Source organism: Morone saxatilis, unplaced genomic scaffold (assembly GCF_004916995.1).
Source record: "Morone saxatilis isolate NCDOM2014 unplaced genomic scaffold, NCSU_SB_2.0 Contig18, whole genome shotgun sequence".
Lineage (NCBI taxonomy): Eukaryota > Metazoa > Chordata > Actinopteri > Moronidae > Morone > Morone saxatilis.
Genome location: NW_023339740.1, coordinates 20,141,151 through 20,153,252, shown reverse-complemented (window position 1 = coordinate 20,153,252; position 12,102 = coordinate 20,141,151). Strand labels below are relative to the sequence as shown.

General features: G+C 39.6%; 1 protein-coding gene across 2 annotated transcripts in view; it reads right to left on the bottom strand.

The window, feature by feature from the left end:
- The window catches only part of tox2 (TOX high mobility group box family member 2), an 89,430-nt gene that overhangs the window by 42,344 nt on the left and 34,984 nt on the right, over positions 1 to 12,102 (bottom strand). For both annotated transcript variants that reach the window (XM_035662792.1, XM_035662793.1), the window contains exon 3: positions 955 to 1,014. In XM_035662792.1, the coding sequence (XP_035518685.1) occupies positions 955 to 1,014 (60 nt within the window). The remainder of the gene's footprint in view (positions 1 to 954; positions 1,015 to 12,102) is intronic.

The window sequence follows — 12,102 nt, the reverse complement described above, 5'->3', positions numbered from 1 at the left end:
CTTTCACACAGAACACGAATATTAAACAGAAAAAAAGCAAAAAGAAAATTCTGATTTAGGTCGATTTTTCTGATCTTTCATGGAGCCCATAAATGCATCAACCAATCTCATTGTGCGGAACAGACATCACATCACAACTCATGGCAAACTTTGATTGTTTGTTTTTATCACCCTGACAAAGGACCCAAAAATGAAACATTTACAGATGGGGAACTGAAGCCGTTAACCATCTGTGCTCTCTTCAAAGACCACAAAAACAGTAATTTTACCTTGTAGAACACGTTGAGTTGCTGGTCTACTTGTGTAACTTCGGTGTTTTAACGTATGAATACATCTTCACATACCATACAAGACTGGAGCTCCAGGTCAGGCAGCTGAGATGAACTCGGTGAATGCGACCTTTTTATCCATGCACCATTCGATGCTGTACTGTGACCCCTGAGAGCTCTGCAAGCTACTGCCATTTTTCTTCCAGTCCCTGTCTGCAGTAAGTGTGTGTGGATTTAAATTTTTATTTTACTGTGTCGCAAATTTGCATCGCTGCCAGTATAAATACTTTTGACGTGACATATTCACAGGCGAGTATTTAACATTTCTGTGTTGCCTATTCGTTAAATCCCAGGTGTGTAACGGCTACACTTAACAATCTTGTGTGAATATTACACCTATACAGTGCACAATACACTGCAAAATATCTTATGTTGCTATATCTGTCAGCGTAAAACAAGGGTGAACTAATTGGAATAGATTGGAAAAGAGTTCAGTCCCTTTGCTTTCAGCTTATGTCATACAACTAGGTGGTTGTTTCAGTAACAACAATTTGTCGTCCATCCTAACAAGCTTGAACAATGGTGGGAGGAAAATTGCTCTGCAACAACTCAGGCAACAATCACAGGGAACAGATGAAATGAGAGGAAAAGAGCAGGTATTCCATTAGGGGCAATTTGAACTCACCTGGTTTGGCTGGAGGAACTCATGGTTGTTTTCATTCATGTACATGTTGTCACCATCAAACTGTAGAGAGCGAGAGAAATGAGAAAACAGTTAGGCAGAGACCAACAAATCACAACAGGGACAGAAAACAGAGATTTTCAGTCAGTCACTGGAGATACAGAAACACTGTAACACAGCAGCCTAATGACTGCGAGTCCTAGGCTTATAGACCTCGATGCTCTGGTGGATGTCAGTAATTACAGTTCATTAGAGACACGTATAATTAGGCCCTGTCAAAGCTTGTGTAACTCGCACTCTTCGTCTCAGCTTGCCTACAGCCTGGGTCTGTGTGTCTAAGTGTGCACACACCTCAGTGCTGCGATTCCACGGGTGTCACAAGGCGACAAAGGGACAACAGAGTGATAATCATAACACTAAGCGCACAACACTTTCACCAACGGGCATCTAGTTAGTCATCCAGCAAGTTTGCCAGTCAAATCAAATCAAAGGCGACATTTACATAATCAAGCGACATATGACAGGTAAGTCAGCCAGGAGGTGACCCAGAAATTGATTTACTGTGCCATTTAGTTTGCTAGAACAGCTACAGGAATTTCCAGGGACCTACTTTCTGTGTTTACTTTTGGTCAGACTCAAAGAGAAGTGTTCAAGATGATTTCTGTTAAACTGACATCTTTTGTAAACCTGTAGGAGGTTTGTGCTCTTTGCTCTGATTGAAGTCATTTGTGCCGTGGTTTACAATACCTCTAAAAAAAATGGAGGTGGTGAATAAAACATTGTAATGACCATAAATCAAAATAGATATCAACGCTGAACATTGCCAACCAATTACAAATTAACACGTTTAGCAACCCTGCTGACCAGTCGCCGAGCTGGTGATCAAAACCACACAGACTCAAGAAGTGAGAACAGCCTTTGGTGCTTTTGCACTTTGCCAGAGAAATGAGGACAGGGCAACCCCGCTTATTCAGAACTCAGAAACACCGAGCTCAAGAAGCCTAAAGGGGAGGCTTAGGCTAGAGGAAAGGTGACGGTTTGAGGTTATGGGGATGAGAAAGACGAAGGTGTATCCCTGAGCTAATGGTAAAGCACTGGGTAGAGATCATGTACAAGTGGGAGGTACAGAAGGAAAGAGACTGTAAGTATAGAAGAATAGAGAGACAGAAATAAAGACAGAGTAAAGACAGAGAGCATGAATGAAGGACAAATGGAGTCAGAGAGGAGGAGGGTTAGTAGCAGCAGTAGTGGCGATAGAGCCTGTGGTTGTTCTGGCTATAGTGTGATTAACACTGGGGTCACAGCCAGAGGCCGCAGCTTGAAACACACAGGCATATAAACATGCATACACACACACCACACCACAACACACCACACACACACACATACTCCCAGAGGCCTTCCCTGCTTCTCTGTCTGACACTCTTTGGCACCAGCCATTTATGAGGAAACAAAACACACCTCAAGACAGCTAGTAGTGGCTGAGATGAATTACCGCTGCTACTGTAAGGTCAAGTAACGGGATGGATATGTTCTTACTTACTAGGGGTGTTTCTCAAGCTGTGGGCAGGGACCAGAAATGGGCCACAATCATTTTTATAGCCATGTTTCAAGTGTAATGAGCCATATTTTCCTGGGACTAAATTTACTGTACTGGAGTCGTGGAGTTGTTCAATATAAACCCTTTTGGGGATTTATGTTTTTGAATATTTTCCATTTAAATTACAGTCAGATTCCTCTCCAAAAGTGTTGCATTTAGTTTCTCTCTTTTTACGTGACACAGTAAGAGCACCAAACAAACCGCAGTACAAAGGCAATTCCTTGCAACATTATTCAATTTGAAGCCCCAATTCCATTTCCACGTTATCATGCAGCCTCTGATGGAACTGTTACTTCTAGTGCAATGATTTCTGTCTGATAGCACTATTAGTTTGCTAGAGGAACAATCATTGTATTCTGCAATGAAAATGAAATCACTTTCTTTATTGCTCCTGGAAAATGATTTTACATGCTGTACTAATCACATCGTGCTAGATGTGATGGTGTCTTGGAATAGGTTATTGTCACACCTGCAAACCAGATCTCGATGAGCAAAACAGGGTAAGTAAAAAACAATTATGCAGAATGTCAAAGAGCAAACTGAAGTCTGCTTCTGCAGCACAATGTGAAGGAGTCACAGAGGACAGAGTTGTTAGAGTAACAAACAATATCTAAATTGAGGGGAAAGGTAAAACTAATCATTTCCTTCCTCTTTGTGCTTAACAACTGGTCAGTTAAGTGTACAGAACTCAAGCTAGAGTACAGATATAGGAGGGGGCAAATCTGTGCATGATCCTGAGTTTACCATGTGCCAATTCAAGTTTAATAGTCTCGGATGGAAAATTAATAAGTAATAAAAAAAAAAGCTAAATAATGGTTATAAAAGTTGTTGCCTAAAATTTAACCATATTTAAGCATCCACCCAGCTGCGTGTCCTTGAGCCAAACCCCAAATGCCTTCCTCTATGTGTGGCTAATTTGAACCTGACCTCTTAGCAAGAGGTTCATTACATCTGTGATCCTTGTTCTAATGTTAATTTTTAAGATTCTGCACACATGGAAGACAACAAAAGCTCTGAAATGTTAGGAAATAATGTAAAACACTGAACATTCAGTGCACTGATATAGAGATGATGTTTACATTCATTTAATGAGCTAAATAAACAACAGTAAAAATGCATTAAGAATAAATGAATGATGCACAGGGCTTTATAGCAGTAGTATGAGAAATCTGTTCTGTCTGCCAGGTGGAGTTTGTTATCTGTGGAAATCAGACACAATTTTGTGCATATAAAATCTTTCTCTGGTGTTATCTGACTCATTATGTGGATCTTTTTCCAAAACTCATAACAGGCTCAGTGTGAACATACGAGTAGTTGACATATGAGAAAAAGGGAGGTTTGTAAGGGAAGGGCAAGCTTGTCGTGGCTCTCTCTCTCTCTGTTTGCTTTCCTGAGGCTTTGAGGTCATTAATCATAGCGGTCAAATCTACAGCAAAACAATTGAGCAAAGGAAAACACAGACACAGAGAGAGAGAGAGGGATAGAGGGTGAAGGGGGGGGAGGAGAGGATGAAGGTGAGAGTGAGGTAGAAAGCTACAGTGAGATGGAGGAGAGGGGAGTCATGTCGAGCGAGGGAACGAAGGAGAGAAATTTTGAGATGGATTGAGGCTTGAGAAGGAGAAGGGACAAGTAAGGCCTGTACAACTGACGCACTTGACACCACACTCCTGTTTGCATAGCTGAAATGCAAATACATGAGAGAGAGAGAGATAGAGAGGGAGAGAATGGGAGGGAGAAAATAAAGTGGGAGAGATGCTATAAATAGCTTTGTGTTTGCGTAAAGCCAAACCAATGTCAGTTTGATGCAGGAAATGCACCACAGTCATAGAGGTTATAGAACAACTGTTGACTGGAACACAGCATATCAGAAATGTAGCTTCAGCCTAGAACTCACATCTATAGTGGCATCTCAAAATGTTAGCCATCCATTAAAGAATAAGAAAATATATCATAAAACTTTTTAAAAAAGTGGTTCAAAATTATTAGTCAGGAGGTTTTTTTTACTTTTAATACTGACAGTGAAAGTAATTGGCTCAGTTTATACTTTATTCTAGATACAATATGTTGATCTGCTGTTATCTATATAATCTATTATACTGAGTGTCACATTGGAAATACATTTTAACTGTAGTGTTTTAATCCTGTGACATGCTTCAATTTTTCATCTAGTTTGTGTCTAATACTGAATATTTTATCTGCGTTCATATGTTATGAATATCTGTTTTTCTGCTTTTGTGTTGTGTTTGTAGTTTTGCCAGTTTCTTATGCGTAGGTTGCATTTTGAAATTGGTAGATGGAGTCTTTGTCTATTGAGTCTGTTATTTGTACCCAATGGTTTAATTTGATCACATAAAAATGTTTTGTATATTCAAGACACTTAACTATCTACATGTCGTTTTATGATAAAATCAAACCAAACTAATAACTAGAACTCACAAATAGGTTGCGCCGATCCATTTAACTTCTCTTCTGGAAGCAATTCCAATAAACTCTGGGTATCTGCCAATACTGAGTACTGATTGGATATCATTGCTTTTCCCAAATGTGCAATCTGTATAACCTCACAATGTTTAACTCCTTAGGATAAGTGAGTAAGTGAATTTTATGAAGACACTAACAAATAAACGGGATTTAATGTAGATCATTTAAGTCTGGCCAATGCACGATCCACTTACTAAGGTCAATAATGGGGCAATGCATTCCTTTTTACAGAATTGTGCCAATTCTGTATTCTTACTACAACAGTTACTTTGCATTCTGTACTACAGTGCTGCTAACCTGCATTGATCTACACAATAGGCTTTTCTCATAAGGTCGCAGTGAGCCCAGCTGTGCTTTACTGTACGTACTGAATACCAAATCACACAACCAGTAACTGCAGCCAGGGATGTTTTAGATTTAAAGAAAGATGAGGCAGGAGAGAAAAGGACTTAACCGTCTTCCTAGTCTCTTTTCATGGTTACAGTGTGCGCCTCCCTAGTTTTCCACCCCAGCGTAACTAATCGCATGTCAGTCAATGTGCCGATGGAAAGAGGCAGCAGTCAAAATACCTGTGTCAGGACTGTGGTCATTAGAGCATTCAGTGACTCGCTGGCAGGCACACACATACACACAGATTAACACACACACATACATACAGACAGACATAACCAAAGCATAGAGAGTGTGGGGGATGGTGTGCTGTAAAGCAGATATGGATTGCTTGTGTGTATTGGTGGATATCTCTGCTGCTGCATGTGTATTTCACCTTTATGTGTTCCTTATGTGTGTGCATGTTTGCATATTGTATATACAACTTGGCTCTGGATGTGTGCACATTGCCTGCGTGCCTACGTGTTTGTGTAATGTATCCTGTCCAATAATACACACATTGATCCAGGCGAGATAAAGATAACAAAGTTAGACCTTCCATAATATTTATTTTCCCATAACAGACCTGCTCAGCCACGCCCAGTCATATAACTCCATGCAGATGAAATATGGTCTTCATTACCTTTAAACCACAACACACAGAAAGTGGTGAGGAAAAACAGAATTGCCCTTCTTTCTCGACTGAAAGAGCACGAAATGAATTGGAGCGGCTGAGATTTTTTACATTACCATGACAAATACGGCAAAACAGGGTGGTGAGATAGAAAAGGGAGAGATAGCGAGAGAGAGAGGGAGACACATGACGACAGACAGAAAAGGGCAGATCAGACAGAAAGACCAAATTGTGTGAGAAAAAAAATCAGCTCAATTTGTGCTCGACTGTAAGCTGTGAGCTGAAAGGAGAAATAAAATAAGGCATTTAGCTGGGGATCATGTTAAACCATGCAAGTGAATGAGTCCCAAGAGAAGGGTGTTCCCTCTCTCGCATATGATGGACTTAATTGCCTCTATCAGTGTTAAGATATAACATTCATCTCAGGTTTATTGCTCGGCTTTATGGTCTTGTCCATCACACTGAGGGGTTTCAAGAGGCAGGCCACTCCTCAAATGGCACCTTAAAATAATGAGACAGATCCCAAAGCAACAAAGGGGAAAAAAAGAAGCATCATTTATATTTGGAAAATAAGAGCATTTTACAAGAACTCCCAATGAGCAGATCTGGAATTCAAGCCAGCGAAGCCGAATGGTTTTGATGGTATGCTGGATGGATTACTGTTTGGTTTCTGGGTCTTTCAAAATGCATGGTTCGTCTGGCTAAAGGCACACACATCTCCCCCACCTCTGACCCCCAAAAGCTCTGGGTAGGTGTAGGGTTTCAGATGGCCACACAATCGTACCATTGTGCTCCTGTTAACACAATGAAAACAAAGCTAACACATCACTGACATTCAACTCCCCCCACTCTGCCTAACCTTGACTTCCAACACAACTCAGGTGGAACAGAAATGGATAATCAAGCAATACAGAAATCTGAAAAGAACTCAAAAACGTGATATCAAAGCATGCTGTTGATAATGTAAAAAAATATGTAATGTATTCCACCTCCACACGGACCAAACAATCAAGAATATTTAATATACAATCAAAGCTTAACATGCTTCTGGAACAAGGCGACATTGACATATTTAATTTTTTAAGACTTGGTTCCGATCTACTAAAAACAGGCTGCTTCTCATCACATGAGGGCTTGAGAACCATGTCTGCATGTTCCATTAAATCTATTAAATCCACTTGCATTATATCATAGTGCTTACCACACAATAGGAGCCTTTCAAGGGCAGTCCCAGAGGAAGGCAACAAAGGGCCCTCTCTTTCAGAGACTAGTCAAGTAATTCAGAAAGAGCCAAACATGATTTTTGTGTATGTGGATCCTCTCCACCAGACCCACAAGCAGCAATTTCAACAAGTCAAGAAAAGAGGAATAGAGCGGAAAAGAGAGCAGCAAGATACCTGCCTTTTTTTCCCTCACAAGTGCCTTATTTAAAGAGACACTGGACTTGGAGAAGTGTCCTTCCATAAAATAGTGTGTCTGAACAAGAAATAAATGCCAGGCAGCGATTTGAGAGCAGAGAAGGACCGATTATATTCAGTAAATACTCTTATTTTGCATATACAATTGTTCTATTCACCACAGAGGTAATGTTTTCAGTTCTGTCTGTCTGTCTGTCTGTCTAACCTCAACACAAGAACATTAATATTGGTTGATTCTGTAAAACTCTTTATATTTTTCCTGTCCAGTGCCAAGGTTTATAAAATCCTGGTTTCTTACAACATCTACGCACGGCAACTGCGGTATAATTAGGTTTAAGAAAAAAGTGTGGTAATGGAAAATAAGCTATGGTTAAGGTATGGTTAAGTTACAGTTGGGTGCTTTTAAAATCCTTAAATGTGAAGACTTGTAGATTTTCTTTGGCATATTGATATAATGATGATGAACTGAGTTAAATGAATATCATTTGGGTTTTGGACTGTTTGTCAGGCAAAACAAGACATTTAAAGGCATCATCATGCGCTCTGGCAAAATATAATGAAACTGTTTCACTATTTTCTGACAGTGTAGAAAACAAAATGATTGGTCAATAATAAAAATAACATAAGTTGCAATCCTAATTTCACCTGTAGATGGTGCTACAGTGACATGACGGACGTATTATTAATTATTCATTTAGTGAGTCTTGCACATTTAAAATTTTAAACAAACCATCCCAGCCTTATTATGCCAGGACTGGATTTAGGTATTCTCCAGAAAACATGGCCGCCATTCCTTAATCAGAGTGATTGTCTTTCACTGTAAAAAATCGTAACATTTTCTACTAAAATAACAAATTACCAAGACCGTGAAGCCTTGGCAGTGGTATGTTCTCTCTGAATGCACACTAGTTTAGAACTACTTTCTGAGGGTTTTTTTTTATAAAACCTGCTCCCTTTTTCTATTTGTGAAGACAATGACATTTATGACCTTTTCGATTCAAATCACAATCATTGTCTCTTGCTTCATTCTGCAGCAGTAGAGCATAACTTCAGTTGTTTAAGAACTGTTTTCCCAAGAAACCAACCTAGTGTGCACAAATACAGTAATTTGAAAACACACAATATAGCACCACAAAAAAAACCCTTCTTTCTGTATTTGGGACCTCACCATGTATTTAAGTCTAAATACAGCATCCAGCTACTTCTGTCAATAGAGCTCAAAATAATTCACTGTTCTTTCATTCACTGCCATGCTAACTCCACATCCAGCCTCTGCCACTAGCATTCAGGCAGAATTTTTTATTACCAATCTAATTGCACATTCCACCCTGACAAGAGCTCATTAAACCTTAATTATACACATGTTGTTTTCTACAAACATCTCCATTTGGGTCTCTCTGCCTTGTAATTGTTCAGCAGGGACAACCAGTTGAGATTTCGCAGATTGAGAGTGGATAAGAGAGAGTAAGAAAGATAGAGTGTAGTAAGAGAAAGAGAGGTAAAGGGAAAGAGAGAGGGTGGGGGGGGGGGGGAAAAAATACCAGAGAGAGAGAGAAAGAGAGAGAGGAGTGTCTGGAAGTAGGTCATGCCTCTCCATAAACAAGGCATGGTTTCTAAAATAATATACCCATCCAGTGGAAGTAATGCCAAACAACTGAGCGAATGTGGAGCTCATGTAATATTTACAGAGCACTAATACATAGATGGCAGGTCTTTTTCTCAGCAAATCCCCCCCCCCCTCTTCCAAAGCCAGGTTTCTTTTTTTTTTCTTTTTTCATCTGTTTCTTTTTCCTCTTGCCATTTGAATTTCAGAGAAAGTCAACTACATTGATATATCTGGCAGAGAGGGGGGGGGTCTGGGGGTGTTAAGATGTTTAGTTTCCCTCTCTTTCTCCTTCTCCCTTCTTTTTTTGCCTCTCCTATCTGCTGCTAGCCCTCTCTTCCCCTCTCTCTCTCATCTCTCTCGTCTTCTCTCTCTCCTTCCTCTCCTCCATTGTTCTCCCTTGCATTGGCTTTGGTGTGATGTGTTTTTCCAGCACATATTTTTACATTTTAGCGGGGAAAGGGCTAATCGCAGACTCTTTGAGGCATGGGCGATGATATTACTGTGGAGAATCGGCCTTTTAAAGACTTCTTTAAACTCCAGCTGGTGCTGTAAGGTCACCAAGCACTTGTTCAACGTCGGGCCCTGCATGATGCTTCTGGGCTCAAGACTAACTGGCTGTGTCGACACCAGTCCAGGCTTTCTGGGCTTTTGACAGCGTCTGGCAATCCTACTGCAAGAGGGAAAAGACTGTAAAGGAAAACCTCTTTAGCATGTTTGCGAGTCCAAGTCCTGTGAGGAAAATGCTCTCTGCTGATTATTACGTTTGATGTGCAGGACATTTGCAGTAGCTTACATGATTTGACATCTAAAGGGGAATGACAGTTGGCATACTGAACAGTATGCAAGGCCAGTTTGTTTAGGCCCAGTTCAACTCTTCTACAGCAATATTTGTGTTATGTACTCTGTTTTTATATGATAGTAAACTGAATATATTTTGGTTTTGGACTGAAACAGGGCATTTAAATATGTTATAATAAAATATAAAAAAAAATATGTGACTTTATACAAAAAAGTAAAACATTTAACTGATTAATCAATAATAATAAAAGAATAGTTAGTTTCAACCCTACAGATATGTTGAGAAATATGTCTGATGTAATGCATAAATGTGAAGCACAGTTCAACATATTAATCTACAATTATTATTATATACATTTTCCATATTTTGGTATACAGTGTAACAAAATTAAATCCTATCCTCATTGATATTCTGTTACTGATTTGAGCCATGTCACCTACTACATAGATTATTTGAGGTTTACAAAACAGCCACGAAAACAAATTAAAAGCGTTATTATGTTTTCCAACTGCATTAATGTGGGTGATGTTCATGACACCTTAAAATCAGATGCTTTGGACAATCTGTGGTGGCATGAAATGAGATGTCTATCACAGACCATCCGTTGTCACCGCCGCTTAGCACCCAAAAAGCATCAAGTGTCTATGCCGAGCCTCTCAGTCATTGCTGGGGACCATCTCAGCCTGTCACTGTTGACACTTACTGTATGCATCATTGATACCCACCCAGCAGCAGAAAATAAATAGCCTGCCATCAGATCACTCCTGCTTTGCAATATTACAATTATCTTGGCAAGGTTTTTTTTTTTTTTTCTTAAAGCAGGCATTTGTTTTGTGTCTCTGTTTTGTTTGTTTATTCAGTTGGTTTGTTAAAATATTCCATTCTTAGCACAATTACAGTGGAACATCACTCAGTTCTCACCAACATCAAACACGCTCACTGTACGGTGTGATGTGAGCCATGTCAAGATAAACAAACATGACATATTAAACAGAAAAATGAGTCACTCTTATTATCCCACCAAAATAAATCTGGAAAACACTAATTATAACAACCTGTGCCTGATCCTGACTGATTCACCCCTGTTCTCTGACTGTCTGTGTATGTATGTATGTACAGTGTGTGTGTGTCTGTCACATTCTTCTCCTGCTGCTGCCTTAATAGGCAGTCTCTTAGATATTCGCTACAGAATTGCGCTCATGCAATATTAATATCACACCAAAATATGGAAGCTGGAGCCCCCACTCCATCTCTCACTCCCTACATAATTGACTATGCAAGGCTCCAAATCAGCTTGGAAAAAGTGAGAAAGACACAGAGAGACAAAGCAAGAGAGAGAGAGAGAGAGAGGGAGAGAGAGAGAGAGAGGGAGAGAGAGATGTAGAAACCATGGAAAACAGAGAAAGAGAAAGAGAAGGAGTTCTGAAACAATCCTGTCATCTCTGCACTATAGCAGATTCTGAACCTTCACCCTATGTATCACTGTCAAGGCAGCGGAGCTAAAACAACAACAACAATAACAACAACTACAACGGTAGCTCAAACAGTTTGACTCCCTGCAAAGAATACGCTGATGCTTATCCATCTGGAGCTAAAACAAACCTCCACTCCAGAGAGTCATTGTGTAGCAACTTAAACACCATTTAATTATTTTATTTTATTGTATATATTTAATAAAACTTCACTGATCCACCATTGGGTCAGCCATTGCAAACTCATCCTGTGTAGCCAAAAGTAATTTTAACCCCACAAAATGTTACATTAAATTCTAGTGGATATTCTAATTATTCTATTATATTTTTTTGTTTTTGCCCACAAACACACATATGCAGATGCATGAGCATGTGTGTGAGGCAATCCACATTCCGGTCAATGATTTTGCACTGTTCTGATCTATATGCAGTGGTAATGTAGCCAAGACACATAGCGAATGGCAGAGAGGAAGAAGACTGCTAGCAAGTAAACAGTTTTGTGAACAATGCAGGTTTCGAAATGTTAAAACAATTTGATTTGCAAATATTTTATGATTAAGAAAATGCATTTAACATGTTTATTAGACCTCAAGGATACACACAATGCAATCTGTTGAGAAACACTTAATGCAAGTAGATTTTTTAAAGAAAACTCCACAGTGCACCTTTAAACTAAACTATTCTGGTTGCTGGCTTTTTTAACTGTACACAGACCCAGGCTAGCTGTTTCCCCCTGCTTCTAGTCTTTATGCTAAGCTAGGCTAATTACCTC